We start from the raw sequence: 23,310 nt of genomic DNA, 5'->3' as shown, positions 1-23,310 counted from the left end.
GTGCACCTAATCACTGTCTGAATAGTAATTATCCATAAGTGCACTTAAAACGATTTAAATCCGGTAGTCCGTCAAGTGTCCCCGGGATAACCCCAATTGTCCACGTTCAACTTGAATATTAGCCATACATTAGGATCGCTTCCATGACAGGAAAGCATCAACAAACATTATCTTTTTACATAAATACTAAAGGTATGAATTATTACAACTGTAGATTGAAACAAACTTAAGTGCAAGTCAAACCATTATAAAGAGTTATCAAACTTTAATACAAGCCAGGGACGGTAATGTTATAAAGTAGTTAAACATCTGTGGTCCAACACCAGGGTATTTGTAGACTCATAAAAATACCCTAGTTCTTTGGGTGCTCCTCTTCGAACGACGACTTCAGGCCTTCTGAAAACAAGTTAAAAGGATTCCCTGAGTACGAAGGTACTCAACAAGACTTACTCAACTAACCAGTACAAAAATAACTAAGACTTCAAGGAGTATGAAATCTTTTTGTGGACTGGCTGACTCAACATTTTGCGAAAAGCTTACTACTTGTGGATCCTAGTTTTATTATTTTAACACAATTTAGTTTTTACTTAATCAATCTAGGTGAATAAATTATTTTGCTCAAACAAGTGGTACTAATCATCATACACAATATTAATTCAAGTAAAAACATCATATTCAACTTGTTACTTTTACAATGCTTAAGCGGTGATCAAGTGCATACATAACCAAGAATTGCGGTGATCCGGACCAATTTACATCCTGCACGAGATACCTTATCACCATCCATGCACAACTGCGCGGGTTGTACAAAATGACCTTTCGATTAGTCGTACCCAAAGATTGGAAATATAATTACCCGAACCTAGGAACGCACCCCCACATGAGACCCCACGTCTGGCTTGATCACCATGTCATTTTCAGGCTACGTCCCCACCATACACCCACGCCAAGTAGGGTAAATATATTTCCACCCTATGTGCCAACTAACCTACCGGGCTTGCTAGTTCCCAATGGCAGTAAGCAACCAAGTAAAATCACTTGATCAAAGGTTAAAACAACGAACGGGCCTTAACCTAATTAATCACAGTAGACGGAACTACAGAACTCAAGACTCCTTTCTTTGTCCCATCCAAGCTTCTGTCTACATCTTTCAAAACTAGGCCATTTCATTGTTTTAAAAGTGTATGAACCATATTACCTTAGGTTGCGAAGCAACAAAAGTTACTAAGGAAGGTTGCAAGTCTAAGCAATGATAAGCGTAGGACATTACTAAATATTTTGAACAAGTGGCAAAGATGTCCTATAACAAGGTTGAATTGTGCATAAAATAAGGCTTCAATCAACTCCTAAACGTAATGCATCGATAAAGAAATAACCAATAATTTGGACGCATGAAATATGAATTCATAAAATTTTTGGATACTTCTACAAATTTCGGTGAATAAAATAAGAAAACTGAAATTTAAATCTATTTTTTAAACACCTAAAACCATTTTCACCCGAAACCCCCTAGAGACACTCTTCTCACCGGCACCCTAGCTAGCCATTACTCGCTGACACGCAGGCCCAACCCAACGCACAGTGTGCTCGGCCCAAACTGCGGGTATCCTGGCAGGTAACTGCGACGGCTAGTCGTCGGTGAGGCCTCCGGCGACGATGACACCATGGCTGGACTCCGTACGACCGTGCACACCTACTGGGGTGTTTTTGGGGTGGTTCGACTGGCGAGCGGTGATGGACGGTGGCGACAGTGGATGGAGCGGGCGGCGCTAGGGTTGATGGTGACATGTAGCTCAACGGTGGCTAACCGACGGCCACAAATGTCTCCACCACTACGACCTACACTATCTAGCGCGTCCCCAAACCCGGGCAGACCGTGGCTAGAGTAATGCTCTCCGTTGCGGCGGCCAAGACAGAGGCGTGCGCGTGGCAACGCAGGAGCGCCGGCCCACCAGACCATGCTCCCGGCCAACAGACGATGACTACACCATCTAGGACACCTATGCGACACACTCAAACGCCTAGACATCTACGGCAGGGTAGGACTCATCGGCGGCGGCTTACCTAAAAAAAAATAGAGCAGACGGCCGGTGTTGAAGAAGATAGTGGCGGGTGGCTCTGTGGTGGATGGGACATCTTGACGACTAGAAGAAAGGGGCTAGGATGTTCTGGCGGTGGTTCTGGTGGAGGGAAACGGCAGGTGATGGCCGGATGGCGGCAGATTTCACCGGCGACCGAGGCGCAGCTCTGCTTTTGCTGTGGGGAAAAGAAAGAGAAAGGCTGCTGTGGCTTGGAATTTATAGGCCGGAGGAGGCAGTTGTGACTAGGTTAGCTTGGGCGCGACGCGGAGAAAGGCTTCAGTGGCAAGGCTGTACCTGTGTGGTGGCCACGCGAAGTAGGGTGGTGGTGCCAGCAAGCAGGCAGACAAGCTGCTGACTATGGTGGTTACAGGGCAAGATTGGGTTGGAAACAGGCAAGTTCTTTGATGCAATCTGACCAAACCATCCTACAATTCGCCCCGAGCCTTTAACCAAAATTGAAGATGGTTCCAACGGCTACAAGCAATAGATAGGACTTTTGTTTCCCAGCTCAACAGATTTGGAGATCGAAGCTTCTGAACTTAAACTGAACCCTTTGAACACATTCTTCAGTTAATCAGTCAATACGAAAACAGTGCAAGATTTGAACTTTGAGCTCATAATTAAATACTTAAACCTCCTTTTCCTTGTACAAGAGCTACTGATATTGGTTAACAATAGACTAGAGATTCCATTTCGCATATCTTGTCCAATGTGTTAATGTAAACTTCCTCAAAATAAGTTGAAAACTGCACAACTTTCAAACTTTGAGCCTCAGTTTAAAAGTGAAATCTATCTTTCCTTTATCCAACAATATGTCCAAAATACTCATTGGATACCCAAGATCATTTGTAGTATAAAAACCTCCAAGGTCTCTATGTGATTTTCTTCAGAAAAAAAATCAAAAAATGGTCACTTGATCATATTTTCAGAAAGGAATTTTTCCTGATTTTGTTCAAGTTGACTCTAGTCAACTACTTTGACTATGCCATTGAGGTCCTTATGACTTGAATTTCCTCTCAAACTTGATTCCACTAGATTATAAACACTTTCAACTTAAGATTCCAAATTTTTTCAAATTTGAATCTTTAATTTGAATTTTTGGTCAAATTTTGCTCAAATTGAACTTGTCTCCTAATACCTATTTTTAAACCAAATTTATTTAGTGACCTAACAATGATCTTCTTAGGTCTTAAACACACTTGGTGTTACAGAAAATGCATCGATGCATGGAAGGACGTGCGACATCCAATCTAGATGCAATGAGCGGCGCATTATCAAAGCAGTGGCAGCTGGTGGGATCTCGCGAGCGGCCCCCAGACCTCCCGGATCCTTTTCTCCGACGTGGCGATGCCTCCACCACCAGCGCCAAATCCACAGCCACCAGCTAGCGATGAAGCCCGAGCACTGAGCCGCTAGCCACCAGCCGCGCCGCTGTGGAAGCATGGGCGAGGAGGTGCCGGTCACTAGTTGCGCTGCTGATTCCTACTGCTTGTGCCGGGCGGAGAGGAAATGGAAAATGATGGGGAAGGAGAAAAGATCGAAGGGATACGCCCTCATAAACAGTGGCAAGCGGGTAATTCTAAGGTAAAACTACCCTTCACAGCCGGTAGAAGTATGTCCAGAGCTACTGTGAGAAATGAATGGGGAAAAGCTGCTTTTGTTGTAGAACCTGGTATGCATGCAGCCCATCTCTTTGGTTGGCTTTTGGCTTTTCTTTAAGCAAAAGCAGTTTTGAAAGCCAAACCAAAGGGACCCTAAACCTGACAAACTACACATAGTTACAGAAGTTTATCTCTTTATTTTGTCGACAATTTACAGAAGCTTATGTCTTCATTTCGTGAACAATTCAAAAACTGAGGGAGTTTCGAGGCAGTGTCATTATGAAACATCATAGCTTGTTCTATGTTTTCTAGGATCAATTTAGCACAGTTTCCCTAGAACCTGAAAGTTTGAAAGTACAATGGTGCAGTACTAGCTAGCCTAACACAACTAAAGAAATTTGAAAGTTACCGATTCTAATTATTGGAGTCAAAATCATTTCTAGTGGTAGGCTAAACTCAAATTAAATTAGTTTTTAATTGAATTAGGAACAGCTACATAGAAACTATACATACTGAAATTTAGAAATAAGCTATGTCCTAATCGGATAAATGTAGCATCTGCATTTACGATAGAGTAAAATGCACCAGAGGTCCATCAGTAGGGTGGGAGGCGAAGCGGTAGTGTTCCATGTTGCCGACACCGCCAACATGTTTGGTGAAATGCCAAAGGGAGAGAGAAAGGGACAGAGAGGAAGGTGAGAGGGATGAGAGAGAAGGTACCAAGTTAGTGCTAGATGCTAATGTAGAGGGGTATGGATCTAGAGTCAACAACATAACAAGTTTATGGACCCAAATATGCTCTTTCAGATGAAAATGACAATACATATCTAATAACCATTTTCAATACAACTGCATGTTGAAGATTTCATTTCACAAGTCACGTGATTTTTCACACAAAATATGCGCGCGAGCGATGCATGGGATTCGAACCCACAACCTCTTGCCTCGTGCATAACTTCCTTACCATCTCATTTCTACAACACATCTGATCGAGTAGGGGATGTTTTCCTTTTGTAGTCACCAATGGGAAACCTTCTAGTCCTTTTGTGTTGCGAACCTCGACTAAAGAGGTCTCCAAGGACTATGAAATTTAGACCTGTGGATAATGTCTCTTTAGTTCCGGATCCAATTCATCCGAGACTTTGGTCCAAGAATCGAAGGTGAGTTGTCCACTGGTGTTAGTGTAGTACCATATTTTATTACTTGTCCATGAAATTGTTTGCTAGAACTTCTATTGTAAGTAGAAGAGATTTAGTGGCTACTTTTACACAAACATTCTTGGATTTCCACATAGGTCTCAATTTCCTCCATAACTTTATAATGTTGATAGGGCCTGAAGCTAAGTGCAAGAAACTTTGCGTGCAGATTAAAGCATCTACTGTGGTAGCTGACAATGATGTCCAAATAAATCTACAATTGTTCCTCCTGTACTGAATGTAGATTTTGAAACTACTGTGGAAACAGATATTGCTAAAATGTCTTTTGCCAACTTACGTAATATGCGGTACTTGCTAATATGTGGAAGACGAGGGCGAGTAGGGGCGAGTAGGTGATGTAGGAGGTATGCCCTAGAGGCAATCATAGAGATGATGATATTCCATTTGTATCCATGATTTGTATATTGTGTTCATTGAATATCCATTAAAGGCTACTTGAATTGATTTGCAATTATGTGAATTGTATGTGAAACTCTTTACTTGTATGGTTATTCTAAAAGTTGTCCCTAGTCGGAGTTCATGTGAGGACACACATGAATATTAGACCAGCACATGTATTAGCTGATGACTATGTTTCACAAGTCATGGACATGGAGATGTTGAACTAATAATTTGGACACATGTGGAGACATGTGCTAGGACTGACCCAACACGAGAAGTAGTTCTCTCTTTAAACAACATATACGCTTTGTCCTTAGACCTGAGATTGTCGCATGTATTCTAGATGTGGATCGACCTACTTAGGGGCTATCAAACGCTACGCCGTAATAGGGTAGTTATAAAGGTAGCTTTCGGGTTTGTCAAGAAGCATGCTATGAGACATGGTCAATCAAGATGGGATTTGCCCCTCTCTGATTGAGAGTGATATCTCTGGGCCCCTCGAGTGATCGGATCCGAAAATGCATGGCCATGCTACGTACGGTTAAGAGTTAACCTACAAAGGGATTCCGAATCACAGGATCGAGAAAGAGCGGTCGGCTTGAAGCTAGACCAAATATCGTGAGGCAAAGGGAATAGCATGTATATTATGTTGTGATGGTTCATCTGATATGATCTTCGTGTGCGTATAGGAGTTGGCACGTCTTGCTAGAGGCCGCTACCGACTATTGGGCCGAGTAGGAGTACTCGGGCCATGTCTATACGTATCCGAACCCATAGGGTCACACACTTAAGGGGCTGGAAGCCCAATTCGGATCTGATCCGAGTTGGATTAGGTTTAGGAGTACTAATGGGCCTCGGATCCAGAGGCCCATCAGGAACCTCTATAAATAGAGGGGTGGGGGCGCCCTAGGGTTTACACCTTTTGGCGAAACACACCTGTCGCGCCTCCCACGCCCTCACCTGTTGCAACTCGCGGATCTAGCAGTCCGGCTTGCGACGCTTCCTCCCTGCACGTGTGGATACCTTGGAGGTGTTGCGCCTGCAGCACTTGGACGAGCCATCGACGAGCCGCCGACGAGCCACAACGAGCCGCGGTACCGGAGGCGATCCTGCTGTGCACGTGGACGAGCTGCTGAGGAGCTGCTGGACGTGATCGACTACGTACGACTACGTTGATCGACTACGTACGACTACGTGATCGTCTTCACTGCATCGACGCATATCTACATCTTCCGCACCAGTAGTGCGTCGAGTGGTAATCCCGTGATTCTTATACGACAGTTCTTCCTGGTTATACGCGGTAGAAATTTTGATTTGCGCTAGTGTAGCCTACCTCGTATCCCAACAGGTGAGGGGCTCGGCTTCTTATAGCCCGCGGCGGGTTTGCGATGGAATGGATGGTGGGGACTCATCGGTGTCCGTGCCCTTGACCACGCGGCGCGCATCCGTGAGCGGATGCAGCTACGCGCTATGGTGGTGCGGAGGCAGGTCGAAAAAGGAGGGCATAGCATCGCAAGGGCATCCGAGGCGTGAGGCGGTCAAAGGGGTGTTGGAGGTATGCCCTAGAGGCAATCATAGAGATGATGATATTCCTTTGTATCCATGTTATATATTGTGTTCCTTGAATATCCATTAAAGGCTACTTGAATTGATTTGCAATTATGTGAATTGTGTGTGAAACTCTTTACTTGTATGGTTACTCTAAAAGTTGTGCCTAATCGGAGTTCATGTGAGGACACACATGAATATTAGACTAGCACATGTATTAGTTGATGACTATATTTCACAAGTCATGGACATGGAGATGTCAAACTAATAATGTGGGCACGTGTAGAGACATGTGGTAGGACTGACCCAACACGAGTTACGTAGTTCTCTCTTCACACAACATGTACGCTTTGTCCTTAGACCTGAGACTGTCGCATGTACTCAAGATATGGATCGACATACTTAGGGGCTATCAAACACTACACCGTAACTGGGTAGTCATAAAGGTAGCTTTCAGGTTTGTCAAGAAGCATGCTGTGAGGCATAGTCAGTCAAGATGGCATTTGCCCCTCTCTATTTGAGAGAGATATCTCTAGGCCCCTCGAGTGATCGGAACCAGAAATGCATGGCCATGCTACGTGAGGTTAAGAGTTAACCTAGAAAGGGATTCCGAATCACAACATCGAGAAGAGTGGTTGGCTTGGAGCCAGACCAAATATAGTGAGGCAAAGGGAATAGCATGTACGTGATGTTGTGATGGTTTGTCTGATATGATGTCCGTGTGCGTATAGGAGTTAGTATGTCTTGCTAGAGGCTGCTACTAACTATTGGCTAAGTAGGAGTACTTGGGCCATGTCTATACATATATGAACCTATAGGGTTACACAATTAAAGGGCTAGAAGCCCAATTCAGATGTGATCTGAATTAGATCAGGTTTAGGAGTACTAATGGGCCTTAGACCTAGAGGCCCATTAGGAACCTCTATATATTGAGGGGTGGGGGGTGCCCTAGGGTTTCATCATTTTCGCACCAGTAGCAACCGCGCCTCCCACGCCCTCACCTTGTTGCAACTCGCGGACCTAGCACTTTAGCTTGCGACGCTTCCTCCCAACACGTGTGAATACCTTGGAGGTGTTGCATCTGCAGCACTTGGATGAGCCGCTGCACGAGAGTTTCGACGAGGAACCTGACGAGCTGACAACGAGCCGACGACGAGCCTGACAAGCCGCAACACGAGAAGGGAGTCTGCTGCACGTGGATGAGCTGCTGAGGAGCTGCTCGACGTCAACGTGTTCGACAACACTGCGTCGATGTGAGATCAACTTTGCTGCCCCGATGCGTATCTAGAACTTCCGCACCTGTGCGTCGAGTGTTAATCCCGTCATCTATAACAGCAGTTATTCCTGGTTTACGTGGTAGAAGATTTTTATTTTGCGCTAGCGTAGCCTACCTCATATTCCAACAAGGGGACCTACTTGGTCATGGCGCACTGGCGTGCGAACCACGCGAGGCCGCGGTGGGCCATTCAGCATGACAGAACGGAGAGCAGCAGCACCGGCAAGTGGAAAAGCAGCAGAGCAGCACCGTGCACACGAAGGAGAAAGGGGAACAGGAAGGAGATCGAGGCGTGCGTTGGGCTGATCCACAATGCAGGCCGAGCTGGGCTGGTGCATGCGTGCGGGTCAACAGGCCCTGTGAGCTAGTTGCCGTGCACGCTGGGCTGACTTGCTCATGAAGGGAGCTAGGCTGGATCACATGGTTGATGGGCTCGCGTGAAAGAACAGGGAGAAGCTTGAGCTAGTCTGTGTGTGTTGCATTGATGAATTTATTTTAATTTTATGTATTTTTTTGATTTTGCAGAAATATATAGTCGGATGAAAAAATTACAAATCTAGGCTATTGCCGCTGGCTGGGCCGGCAATAAGGCCTTACAGCCACCTCAGCCGGCGGTAAGGTGCCGACACCGCGGGCGCGTGTCCTTACTGCCGCCTGGGCTGGCAATAAAGCCCTACCACCGCCTGGGCCGGTGGTAAGGACCTGGCCTCCTGCACCGCTGCAATACGACCAGTGCACCCGCCGCCTGGGCCGGCAATAAGGCCCCTTACCGCCACCTGGGCCGGCGGAGGTTCCCCCTATAAACCTCCCCCACCCCCCCAACCAGGCCTCAAGCCTCCCAACTCTTGAGCCAGACCTGTTGTTTTTTAGAGGAACCAGAGAGGGAGAGAAGGAAGAGAAGGAAGAAACAAAGAGAGGAAAGAAGGGAAGAAGCCTCCTAGTCATCAGGTAAGTTTTTCAATGTCGTAGTATAGATCTAAAAATATCTTGTGCTTTTAGATGCTAAAAATCTAGCTTAGCTTGTACAATAGATTCGATATTTAGTTCATAGTTTAGTATTAAGATCTACAGATATGTTGTGTGGTTTTAGATGTTAAAAATGTAGCTTAGTTAGTATAGTAGATTTGGTTTTTAGTTCATAGTTTAGTATTTAGATCTAGAAGTATTTAGTAGTATAGTTTCATGAAATTTTAATATTTTTATTATACAACCGTAGGATGCCAAGGCGTGGAAAAGCTAGGAAACCAAGGTAATCTCAGTACACGTTATTACGTAAACTGCTAGTCATATGATTTAATCTTAGTTGCTTCCGGTTCTTACAATAAAAATGGTAAAGATGGAGTGGTGTTTCATTGATCGGAAATACCTTCAACCCTTTGCCTCTTCCTAGTGGTGTTCGAGTGCCCATGTGCTTTTGTGGCGATCCTAGTAAGGTAGCCAAGTCCGATGAAGAGGACACGTATTGGCAGAGATATTGGATTTTTTCTAACTTTCAATTTGAGCCTACGCTTCGTCAACACCGGATCAACAAGATGGTGAGTATTTGATGCTGTTTGTTAATTTTTTTACTGTCCTATGACATCCTGCATTTTTTTTTGTTTTGTAACTATTCTGTTTGTTGCAGACCCCTCCACCGCTCTGTGATTTTGAGCAGTGGATTGACACTAAGATGAAGCCTGAGGACAAAGAGGAGATGCAGTACATGTTGCGTTGGGCGGCAGAGAACAAGGAGAGGATGGAGAAGAGGCTCAGAGAGGAGGTTGTAGAGGAGGAGCACAAGGAAGAGGAGGAAAGGAGGTGTCTTGCTGCGGAGAGGGAGGAGAGGGAGAGGAAGCTTGAGCGTGCACGCCGAGCGAAAGCAGCGATCGAGGAAAACCCCGATGCCCTGAGGAAGGAAAAGTGGCCTCGTTGTACTCAGTAGGCTCTGTTATTGGCTAGTACTCCGTTGTGTGTGGTTGGACCTTTCATTGTGTTTCCATGGTTTATTCATGGATAATATTGTGTACTGTTGGACCTTTCATTGTGTTGTACTTAGGTCATGTACTCCGTTATTTGCCGCACAATTTTCATTCGTACTGATCGATTATTTTAATTGTGTGCTTTAATTCTTAATTAGGAAATGTTTAGACTTGTATAGTGAGCGCACGCGAACAATGAAAAGCATTTAACTTCTTATCTAGATAGAGCATTCCTTGCACATAAAGATAATCGTACACATCATAATCCTACAAATGATAAAAAAAATAACAAGTCGTCCTACGCACTAAATGCGTCCTCGCTTGAAACGAAGCTCGCCGGCACCACGACCACACCTCGCTACCTGCTGTGCTACTCCGGTCTGCTGCCAGTCGTACGTCCAGGGCTCTGGCGCGTGAACGTTGCGAGTCGGACGTCCTCCCGCTCCCTCCGCAGGTGGTGTCACGAGGTACTGGGTCGCGCCCTGTGTAGGACCCTGTGGTGTCCCGAGGTACTGGGTCGCACCCTGTGTAGGACCCTGCGGGGCGTCTGCCAGCTGGGAGGGATCGAGCAGGTCGAGGTCCACTCTAAAAAGCTCATCGAACCAAGCCTGGCCGGTTGATCTCGCTGCCTCATCATCTGTGTCCTCCTAAACCCATCCCTAGTCTGCGTAGCCTGTTATAATCACAAAGGAAATGGTTTTGTTAGTTTCGTTGCGTACTTAAAATGGAGTATACACAATGTATGCATCACGCACCTGCTAGTCGTATCTCCGGTGCAACTGAAGATGGACAAGAGGACGATGGACAAGAGGACCATGCGGATTGCATCTGCGGGGTAGGTAGCAAGACATTTCGCGGAACGTTCTGCGGGACGGTGGACAGACCTGCTGTGGAGTGCCAAGACGGTGGTGGTGGTGGTGGTGGTGGTGGTGTGGCGTAGGATGTCCCGGCTGCTGGCGGACGAACGGGCGGGTGAGAGGACGTACCAGCCTGCTGTGTAGGAGCTGGAGAGGACGCACAGCGGTAGGGAGCTTGTGGTGGAAGGAAGACATCCCTGTGCCCGCCACGACAGCTGACAGCACTGATAAACCTCCTGCAGATGTCTCTAGCCCTCGTAAGCAACGAACGGTGCTGAACGGCATTCAACACGTCGAAGTGCTCGATGCCGTACGTCAGCTGTGTGTCCAAATCCCCAATAATGTCGAACTGTTGGGGAGCGAAAAAATTTGAAGTTAGTCACACCAAATGATGCAAGTTTAGTAACAACAAAAATTACAGTAGCTTACAGCGTGGTCGTAGCTGACGTCTCTCGTGCGAGGGTACGTCTACGTGACTGGAGCGGTCTCCGTTGGTGGCTTGGCCGGAACGAACAGGACCCACATCCTGGTCCTCAGTAAGAACCAGCGAAGGTATGCTGCGAAAGCATCAACGTCGTGTGCCCGGGCCTCCTGGACCACCTTGTCTAATGCGGTTGCCCACAGGGTGACCCAAGGAACCATCCTCGGAGCCCATAGGACTCCAGGCCCACCACCACCACCACCCTGACGGCTAGCCCTAATGGAACCATCGTTATATGAGTTACATAAACGAAAAATTCTTAATGCAAGGAGAATGAAAATGCTGGATTGTACCTGTGAACGGAAGCCGGAACAGCAGACGTTGCCGGAAGCAGGGAGTGCTGGTACAGCCCGAACTGCCTCATCACATGGTGAACCGCGTAGTCCTCGACATGGATGTCGTAGACTACTAGCTTCCTCGTCCTCTAGTACGCCATGTCTTGATAGCATAGCGAAGACAGGCCATGCGGGGCACGAGCCTCCCCCGTCTCGAAGCATGCAGCAATGACATGGGTGTAAGGCCTGTGAAGCAACCTTGGCTTGTGGCAAGAGCAAACACACCCTTCATTCCTGAGGATGCATTCATGTGTGTGTCTCTCGCGCCTCCCGCCCATTCGAACTTTGTCCCTGCAAATAACTTCGAACTAGCGTTCCACGGCTCCCACTTATTTCACATGATGCAAATGAGCTTTCTTAATTGCTTCCTCCATGTACTATGTCATCTTGTACCCAAATATTATATGGTTGTTGTGCATTGAGTTATCAGCCAATTGATACCTTTCCCTGAAATACTTCATGGTGCGGTAAATGTAAAATTCCATAATACCAACAAGGGGTAGGCCACGAACAACGTGCAGGACCCAATTGTAAACCTCAGCCCAGTTTGTCGTCATTATACCCCACCGTGCACCTCCGTCATCAAAGAGTAATGCCCACTTTTCCTTCGATTCATTCTCAATCCACTGTGAGAAGGTCTTGATGGATCTTCCCCGTCTTCGCCTAACATTTGGACCGTCGAGCCCGACGTCCTCCAGAGACACAGATTGGTCGGCCTCACTATTGACCATCCTCTTCGCTAGTTCCTCACATTTCTTATTTCTGAGATCCTCATGTTTCTTCCACAGTAGGTTGAACTTCTTCTCCTGATTCTGGCTGCACAGGCACTTGAACAATTTCATTAGGGTCTTGTTCTTGAATTGGCTGTGAAAGTTCGCACCCATATGCCTCATGCACCACCTACTCTTCAAGTTCGGCCATATCGGCGCCCTGAAATGCTCTTGACTTCCATTCTGTAGGTCGTCGATTGCTTGTATAATACCTTCGTGCCGATCGTGAATGAGACAGACCCCCTCGACATCCAACACAATCATGTTCTTCACCCTCTCGAGGAACCAGTACTAGCTATCTCCAGACTCCTTCTCCACAAAAGCGATCGCAAGCGGCAACACCTGATTGTTGCCATCGGTCCCAATAGCTATTAATATTGTCCCTTTGTACCTTCCAGTCAGAAATGTGCCATCAATGCAAATGACTGGTCGACAAAGCCGGAAAGCCTGAATGCAAGGACCCAACGCAAGGAATGATCGTTGTAGGACCTGTTTGCCTAGAAACTGAAGAACTGGATATGCTTTCAAGTCGTAGAAGTATAAGCTTCTAGGATTTCTCTAGCAAATGGTGTGCAATAAGGCAGGGAGGTTGTCGTAGGATGCTTCGAACGTACCCCACTTCATCTCAAGCGCCTTCTGCTTAGCACGGTAAGCTTTGTTGTAGCTGATCTTGTACTTGAACTTCTCCTCTATGGCACAGATAATGGACTTGGGCTCGAAGCTTGGATTCTCCACTATCTGAGGGTACATGTATTGAGCAAAAAATTTAGTAGTGAGGTTGCAGTGTGTTCCTTCCAATTCAGCCACCAAGCATTGGTGCTCAACCACTATGGTCATCTCGCAGTAATCCTTCCATTTGCCCTTGTATGCATGCACCCTGAATGGGCAATCATTTCGCACACACCAGACATCATACACCTTCGGGCTACTCTTTTCCACCCTAAACTGACGCTGCAAACACAAAGTGGACGATCTCTTAATAGCCACCTTCACTTCATCCCCACTTTGGTACAAGCCCCCACGCATACCTCATTCTCCCAGTACTCCCAAGGAATATTTTCCCCAACATTGACCTGTAGGGCGGAATGGTCCTAATTTGACCAATTTCGCGGTACAGGATAATCGTCTTCCTCATTGGATGAGCCTTCATCCATGGCACTATTGGCCTCCCCTCCTTCCATCTCCATCTGCTCTACTAACTCAGGAATTTCTTCCCCCTCATCAGCCTCTCCATTTGGTTCCTGAGATGCTACATCATGTTCTGCATCTCCACCTTCTTGTTCTTCGTAATCAAGTTCTTCGTTTCCACCCGCATTACTCTGCACATCTTCTTCCACTTCAACTTCATCACCTCCGACTTATTCTTCAATATGAGTGCTAGGTCCACCCTTCATGAAAAATTGGACATACCATATGATTGGTAAACCTCTTCTCATGAAACCATTTATGTAAGCCCGATACCTCGGAGTTCCTTCAAGCGGAACCAACTCCCAAAAGTTTATGTCGGGCCATCTTTTCACTACAACCCTCACAAACACATCCACTTGATCTCTGTCAACACCTAGGTCCCTACAAAGCCACTTGCATATGCCCCCCCAAGTTCTCTCTCTTGCTCTTGGAACACACTTGGTGAAACTGGAAAATCCACTCAAATCTACCCCTTCTAGACCATATCTAACCTCCCCGGGCCCATAGTACACTTGAATATTTACACTATCCGACATGCCTGGCAACATACATGAAACGGGCGGTCCAAATTAATCTCAGCATTCTACATAAGTTAACTAGAATAACAACCTCAATTGAATATACAAACAACTATGTAACACTAAACCAAGCTTACTAAGTAATTTTATCATAGGCATGCACCACAACAAATAAATCTAATACCGGTACCGAAAAACTATATTGTAATACCTAACCAAAAAATCATAATTTACTAACTACATTTATCACAGTGATTTACCAGAACAAACAAATCCAATATTATTACTGAAAAACTATATTCGAATGCCTAACCAAAAAATCATAATTTACTAACTAGGTTTATCATAGTCATTTACCAGAACAAACAAATCTAATATTGTTACCTAAAAATACAGTTATACTAATTAAGCTACATTTTCCTATATCTAAATACAGCTAAAAGTTTCTAAGCATAAATCTGGATCCACTATTATTTCTAAATCTAGATCTACTAATATTTCTAAATCTCAGATCCACTAATATTTCTAAATCTAGATCTAAACTAAACTAACTATACTATACTATACTTAACTAAACTATGAGATTAAAAAGATTTACCTGAGAAAGACGGAAGAAATTCCTTCCCTCTTCCCCCTCCTCCTCCTCTCTTCCCTCCTCCTCCTCCTTTCTTTCTTTTTTTTTTCTTCCCTCCTCCTCCTCTCCTCTCTTTCTTTTTTTTTCCTTCCCTCCTTTCCTCTTTCTCTTCTCTAGCTCGCGCTGCCTAGCGCTCACTCTGGTGCGGGGGGAGGGGAGGGGCGCGGGTAGCTTTTGTAGGGGCGACTGTCGCCGGCCCAGGCGGCGGAAAGGGTGTTATCGCTAGCTGAGGTGACGGTAAGGGCCTTACCACCGCCTGGGCCGGCGACAGTGCCTCGAATCGCACGCGGTAGTTACGGCGCCTGCTGACGGTTGGGCGGGAGGGCCTTACCACCGGCTGAGGCGGCGGTAAGGCCTTATCGCCGGCCCAGCCGGCGACAATAGCCTAAATTTGCAATTTTTTCATCTGACTATATATTTCTGCAAAATAGAAAAAAAAATATAAAAATATAAAAATTTCCGCATGGATCAACTGGGAGTTAGTAGATCAGGCACAAATTAATTGGTGAGAGAGAAAATATAAAAGAGATTGAACAGAGAGAGATTGTTAGCAGGCCAGGCCGAGCTGATGGGCTAGTGACCACCTCGGGGTGCAAAGTTAGACCAATTAAGTTTGTTACATTATATTATGTTAGCTTTAGTTTGTACTTGATGAAAAATTAGACAACTGCATGATTAATTTTCGAACTAGATTTATCATGATAAGAATAAAACCTAGCATGCAATTCTCGAACATACTAGGCAACAGCAAGCACAACTTGATTATCTCAGAAAACATGCTGAAATAACAGATCGGATCACGGCGTACAAACTCAACGGGTGCAGCCGTGATGACAAGCGGTGATGACGGAACGACAACTGTGTTGTGGACGGAGTGCAGTAGATGACGCCGAAGATGATGAGCTGTCGTACCGCTGGATTAGGACGGAAGACAAGCCATGGTGAAGACCTTGAGTAGTCGTGCGGAGCGCTTCCCAAAAACCTTATTCGCCCTCTCCCGGTGCAGGATCACAAGAGCAAGAGGTTCTGGAGACCTGCTCACCCGTTCACCTGTGCACGCCAGCACTTGGGATAGAGTAGACTACGGTGGTGGCGCAACAGCGAGAAGAGGCAAAAACCCTAGCTCGATTAGATGATTTTTGGTAGAGGCCGATAGGTTGTATATATAGGAGAGCCCATGATCTCATGTCGCGATCGTGATCCAAACTGATTAGGCTTTCATATATATTGCTGACTTAAAGGCTAAGTAACCAAAAAATAAAATAGCAAAAGGAAACCGCGCGCCCCCGCAAGGCGAGGGGCCTGATTTCGGCGGACCATTCACGCAGCTGTCGCATACCCGCGCCATTCACCCCGCCCCGCCCCACATGGCAAAAGGAAACTGCGCACCCCCACAAGGTGAGGGGTTGGATTTTGGCAGACCATTCATGCAGGTGTCGCACACCCGCATTTGCCCCGCCTGGCCCGGCGAGGCGTGACGTGGCGTGGCGAGGTGAGCGAGCGCGCGCGTGTGGAGGTTTCCTTTTCTCCCCACACATATAGCTTGGAGGAGTGGAGACAACCTCCATATTTAAGTTGGCCATCCTCCTCCTCCACTAGTAATGTGGGACTAAAAGTTTGCACCACTCCAACCACTTGCTCATGTCCACATGGGCCTTTGAGATTTATTTAGAATTTGTGAAATTGGAATGGGCCAAGCCTATTATTTCATCAGTACTTTGGATTAGTTCCAAAAATACAATCTCATCTTTGAGATCCAAATAAACTAAATAAAATCCAAATCACTGTGGCGAAATCTTCCGACTTAAACTAACTGAAGTGCGCCTAATCACTGTTGGGACAGCCATTATTCATAATGCAAAATTTGGTAGTCCGTCTAGTGTCCCCAGGACAACCCAAATCATCTACGATTTGAATCTTAGCCATACATCAGGATCGCTTCCATGAAGGGAAAGCATTAAGCTGTTGAGCAAGAAAAGTTACTCCAAGGTGAAGCTAAGCATTGCTAAGCATAGGATAATTACTAATTATTCTAAACAGGTGGCAAAGATGTCCTACGAACGAGGTTGGATTATGTATAAAAGTAAGGTTTCAATCAACTCCTAGACTTAATGTTGGATTATGTATAAAAGTAAGGTTTCAATCAACTCCTAGACTTAATGCATATATAGAGGAAATAACCAATAATTTTGACACATGAATAAGAATTTCTGAAATTAATATGTGTAGATACTCTGCGGCTTGCCTTGGGTCACAAAAAAGTTAGTTCCTTCGGCAGATCCTTCAACAAAAGGAACAACTTCAACAACCTCCTCGAATTCATTCCTAGGGTTATTCAGATAATTCCACGAAATCCACTTAAGGAGCTTCAGGTTCTACGATATGATGCATGCCACAGTTAGAATATGCAAAACCTTTTGAAACACTGACTATACAACTTATCGTCATGATAAAGTTGCAAGCCAACACTAATCTACCCATAAAAGATTAACCCTCAATTATTTTCTTAAGTAACCTAACTTAAGCCTTTTCTTTTATTTAGAAAAGCATTATAAATAATTTCTAATCTTAAAATCTAATTGCTGTGGATTACGAAGCATTTGTAAATAATAAAATATTTGGGATAGCTCCACTCTATGTTTTAGGATAGCTCCACTTTATGTTTTCCAGCTCCACTCCTAAATCTCCTAGCCAAACACCTTTAGATCCACCAACTCAAGCTCCAGAAAAAATATAGATCTGGGGCCAACTCTAGGGATTTTGTTGAGCTTCTCAAGAGGTGCTCTAGAAAACAACAATTCAAATATCCACATGGAGTTGTGGAGTAATTACCCACTAGTACCACTAGTTGCATAGTTTCCGATGTAACTTCGCAAAGGAAAAGAGAACGAGCTCGTCCGCCCTTTCTTCTCCCTCGCGTGTCCCATCGCGTTCTGCCATTGCCGTCACCTTTGGCCTCGTTCGATTGAACTGCTACTAGTCGTCAAAACCAGCGAAACAGATCCCCATTGGCTCTCTCTAGAAGATGCAACCAGGGCAAGACAGGTTATTCCCACCAAATCGTACAATTTGTAGAGCTGGAGTAACATTGACAGCCAAATAGATTGACCAGCTCCATGTTTTTTTGGAGTTGGTATAGTGGAGCTGAAGAAATGTGGAGTTGATGAGGTGGAGCTATTTTTTCTGAAGTAGAGCAATCCCAAACATGCCCTTATTATGACAAGATTCCAAAAATAAGACTGCAATTAAATATGTTTGGATAATTTTTTAAAAAATTGTATGAAGCTAGAACATTTTTACCGGTGTAACTTGAATAATAGGAATAAATGTTTGTTCTTTGCAAACTAAATATTAAATAGAATGTACAAATAATTTAACATCCAGAATAAATTAGTCTACAAAAGTGAAAAATGGCTACACATGCGAATAAGCTGTTTTACATTGAGAACAAACGTGTGAACGTTGCAAACAAAATTATTATCATAGGCGAAAAATTTAGTCCACAAAGTAACATATATTTAATTGCTAAGATCAGACATAAGAACAAACATATATTTGCTAAGATTCAGACATAAGAACAAAGATAAATGATACAAAATTAAGAAAATAAAAGAAATAAGATAGAGAAGAGAAGAGAAAGAAAAAGAAAAGGAAAAAGAAAAGAAAACAAACAGGAAATAGAAAAATAAATAAGATAAAGAAAAAGAAAAAGAAAAAGAAAAGATGTTGGTCAGCTTCGATAAGAGAGAAAAAATAAGAAAATAAGTAGAAAATCTTGGACCAAGTAGACAAATATATAAAACATTCCTTGTGGAATGGAAGTGGCATAACTAAGGGAAATGGCTGACTTGTGGCCTGGAAGCATGCATGTCGGTCTAGGAAGGGGGCCTTGGAATTATGAACGTGAGAACCCAGAACACAGCCTTGCTACTCAAGTTCTTGGATAAGTTCTACAAAAAGGCAAACCTGCCTTGGTGTTCACGCTCGTTATTGATACACTTTTAGTGCTATTTAACTAGTGAAGGACTATAAATACCCTCTCATGGATTACAATGAAGAGGAGTTGGAGAGGAGAGGAAACACCAAGCAAACATCATCCGCCGCCGCCATAAGGTCGGGAAACGGAGAGAAGATTGGATCTATAGGAGGCCACGCGAAGCGAAGCACTAGAGGAGGCAGAAACCTCCCAAGCCAATCGGCTTGGAGGTGCCTAGGCCGACGCCTGGGGCTTTTCTGCTCCCATTTGTCATCGTCTTTGGTTCAGCTGATCTACATGGCATCCTTTACCCCAAATTGTGTCAACATGTGTAAGATCATGGGGTAAAGTCTTTGTTTGACCTCGGGGTTGTATGGAGATCTTTATTTGTAATCGCTTAATCTCTTGTTTAAGATCTATTTGTTATCAATCATATCTTAACTATGCTCTTTCATGTAATGGCTGACCAGCCCTACTTTGGGTTGCTTTATTGCCTACCTAGAAGTATCATCATGCCATGGTCTTATTGTCCGATAGTTGAGGACCCTTGTGTAGTGACAGTATGTGAGAGGAAAAGTTTTGGGCATGGTTCACATCCACTCATGATAACACTTAGATCTAGTTCTTTCATGCATGGCGATTTCATCTTCAGGTGATCCTATATCCCTAGGACCAGCGTTCGACCTATCTTGTTTGCACCCTTTACTCTCTATCTACTTTGATCTAGACTACTTAGTTTTTTTGTTAGCATAACCTTATCCTATACAAAGAGCTTTTGGTTATATAGATTAGTGATTAGTTAAGCATGCAAATCTCTTATTCCATGGATTGAGGGAAAACCTACAACGGATCCATGCGCTTGCGGTTCACAACTTGATGTAATAACTGCCGTCAACACTTTTGCGCACCTGACATGGAACTGCCTTAAGCCACCTGATGCTAGGCATAATGTAGGCTCTTTTTGGTGGAGGTATCTTATGAATCTCTCGGATAACTTCCATATGATTGCCTCCTGCAAAAACCTTGGCAACTCTCTTGTATTTTGGAAAGATCTTTGGGACTTGGGTATACTTCAGTAGAAATTCCCTCAACTTTTCTCCTTTGTCAGAAATCTAAATATCTCAGTTAAAACATTCCTGTCAAATACAATTGGTAGGAATTTTTGGTTGCCTCTCTCGTCCGAGGCTTCAACGCAGATGACTGTTCTCCAGGAGATGATTGAAGGGCTGAATCTTGTTGAGCAACACTTTGATTAGTGGACCTATATTTGGAGCTCTACTGTCTTCACGTCTAAAAAAGCATATGGCAAACTTCGTGGATCATTGCTAGCATCGCCTCTCTTTAAATGGATGTGAAAATCCAAGGTACAAAATAAACACAAATTCTTCTTCTAGCTATTCCTTGTAGATCACGAATATATTGCATCGCAAGCATATGTTCTTGGAACTTTTTGAGTGCAATGTGTGGAACGTGCGGAAGGATCAAGGTTCCACTTATTCGTTGACTGCCCTTTCAGTTAAGCTTGCTGGATTTTTTTGTGAATTCACTGGAATACCTCTCTTGATTCACTAGACATGATTATACAGGCTAGGCAGCAGTTTGGAAATATGATTTTCAGGGAAGTGATCATTATACCTGCTGGTCTATCTGGTACCACAGAAATGCTATCATTTTTTATGGAGAAGTTCTTTCGTTTGCTAGATCACGCCATTTGCTTGAGAAGGAGGTGAAGTTGGTTAGGTGAATTTGATGTTCAGGGATTCCATCTTGGTTTGGCTGAGTAGTCTCTAATGTATATTTTCCTTTTCTTTTAGGTTTAATTCCTGTGTATCACACGCCTGTACATATTCCATCTTTATATATGAAAAAATAGGTAGGGGCTCCCCGGCTAATTCCGTCAAAATAAAAATAAGTAGAAAATGAAAATAGACTAAAAGAAAACAAGTAACGGAGGGAAAAAGAAACTGAAGCAGCAGCATAGCACATCGCAGCAGGCCAGCGGTAGAAGACCGACGCTCGGCTGACACCCACATTGGGCCACCGAACCGATATTAGGTCGAATTAATTCATAACATAGATGCACACGGGAAATCTTCAGGCAACAAAAAATGTTCCAACACATATCCGATGTATAGCCATTACCATAGTCCAAACGTTCATGCCATGCAGAGCGCAATAGGCCAAGACTTGCCCAAGCACCTCGATCAGTCGAAAGGGACAACGACAGCACGCTGGGGACGAAGCGGTCCACTTGCACGACTGTATCTGCTAAGCCAGATTGACCGCCTGGGCTAAGCGTCGCCGTCTGTTGTGGTTGTGGTCACCACCTTGTCATGGCAACCTGTTGTGCCATTGACGGACCAAGTAATTAAGATTACTACGCGCCGCTGCTGAAGTGGCCAAGATCATGCTACAATCCCTGAACCCTGATGCCGACCGCCACAACCTCCTCTATCCGTCGTCCGGCAAGCGCTTTGCAGATATCAAGCACCTTGTATGCATAATCATGAGCACTAGTGATAGGCGTGCATCTATGGTCCGGGCTTTCCACAGCAAAGCCGCCGTCGTGATCCAATGCGTATGATAGCTGCTGGTCTTTCTCTCCTACTTTTTGGGGGAACCATGGGAATGTACTCTACTGGACCAACCTATCAATTTGCAAGAATTGAGTGGAGACAGTGCTTGCAATCATACAACAGAGTAAAAGAAAGGGAGAGGGATGATGCAAACAATGATCGCCTCAATATTTAACTCTGATGACCGTAATGCCCCCAGCAGTAAGCGCTCAACACTCGTGCTGGTTGAAAAACTAGAGTGTGATCAGTAGCTGCCAAAGATAAATGGAAAATAACAACTACTACTGTAAATGATTGTTGATCATCGATTTAAGTCCAGATCAGAGTAGAAAACAGAGTAGTCTAATTCCAAAACAGAGTAGTGCAGTTTCTTTTAGCTCTTACTATTTATGTGACTACGGATTCTGTTGAATTTGTTTTGTGATCTATGCATCTAGGACTGAAACATGACAAAAAAGAAATAAACAAAAGGGCACAAAAAATGCAATGTTGTACGTAGTTTACAGGAGCAGCTATGCTACCAATACCATCGTCGTCGTCAAGAAACCCAGCAACGCGAGTAGCACGAGTGCCGGCGCCGAGACTCTGGCCGTGTCTGCCGCCCGTGAGATCGTCCTGCTTAACGGGGGCGATCCATCGCCGCTACCCTCGCCGGAGCTGGACGGGCCGCCGGCGAGCGCGGGAGGGCTCGCCGCGGCCCCGTCGGAGAGGACCAACTTGCCCCTGGCGGCGAGGTTTTCAGCATCCATGGCGTGTATGTCGGGCGCCCCTCTGGTCACGGAGGACCCGACCTGCCACACGTGGTTCACCACCTTCTTCATCCCCGTGTCCAGCCGCAGCGTGGCGTACAACCGGACCTTCCCGCCAACGCCCACGTCGGCGGCGAGGCCGGTGGCCTGGAACGCGATGGGCGTCGAGGCCTTGCCGAGCGGCGCGTAGCCGGTGATGTTGTAGGTCCTGACGGCCGACGCCGCGGAGGTGGCGGCGTCGCCCGCGAGCACCAGTAGCGCCTGCGCGCCGACCATGCCGCCGCCGCTGGGGTTGATGCCCCACGCCACCCACCCGCCGGGCGCCGCCGGCGCGGCCACGAACGCCAGCGACAGCGAGGGCACGGACGCGTCGTAGGTCCAGTGCAGCGCGGCTCCGAGGGACGGGAGGTCCTCGCACGTCACGTAGGTCCTCCCTGATGGGAAGTGCTCACCGGCGCACGACGCGGACATGGCCGCCGGCAAGGCCACGACGAGGAGGAGCAGCGCGAGCTGCAGCGGCGGCGTTGAAGCCATGTGCAATTGGAGTTGATCCGCTCACTCCTCCAGCCGCCGCCGCCTGTGCTGCTTTGTTGTAGTGTGGAGGATTTGTATCAACTATCAAGGAGTGGACTGAGCTTAATTCTTTTTCTTGGAAGTAGGTGATTAATTTGAATGGATTGGGGGTAATGAACTGTGGCGACAAAAAACGGAACACGAGTGGGGACTCGGTCGCATCAGTTGCAGCTTGCAATGTTCCATCAAAAATCAATGGTTGATGATTCCTGTCAAGGATATGTGGCCAAATTTCCGTGGAAAACGAGCCGGGACGTTGACAGTCACGTCAACGCAAAGCTCGAAAGAGAGCAGATAGATGATGCTCGTTGCAAGCATCTCTGTAGTGAATGTCGAAGAGAATTTTCTATGATGGGTATGTGCAAACGCGGTGCTGGAAACGTGAATATTACATCGAAGCCACTTTTGACCTGTACTTTCCTATTCTATCTTTGCTATTACTAATATATTTTGTTCCTAGTTCATCACATGGATTGTTGTGAATAAAAGAAGTTGGTACCTTAGTCTAAATGATGTAGACAAAACAATAAGAATTAAAAAATCGAAATAAGATCAATTGAATAAATTTATTTCATGTAAAACAAGAGCAAA

General features: G+C 45.3%; 1 protein-coding gene across 1 annotated transcript; it reads right to left on the bottom strand.

The window, feature by feature from the left end:
* Window positions 1-21,658: 21,658 nt before the first annotated feature.
* On the bottom strand, window positions 21,659-23,057 carry LOC117860298 (auxin-induced in root cultures protein 12). The gene has a single exon (XM_034743566.2). It carries the CDS (start codon window positions 22,678-22,680, stop codon window positions 21,910-21,912), a length of 771 nt encoding a protein of 256 aa, XP_034599457.1. The 5' UTR covers window positions 22,681-23,057; the 3' UTR covers window positions 21,659-21,909.
* Window positions 23,058-23,310: the final 253 nt, after the last annotated feature.

Source organism: Setaria viridis, chromosome 6, assembly GCF_005286985.2.
Source record: "Setaria viridis chromosome 6, Setaria_viridis_v4.0, whole genome shotgun sequence".
Taxonomy (NCBI): Eukaryota; Viridiplantae; Streptophyta; class Magnoliopsida; order Poales; family Poaceae; genus Setaria; species Setaria viridis.
The sequence above is the reverse complement of the archived record's forward strand: the minus strand, read 5'-3'. Positions and strand labels throughout refer to the sequence as shown.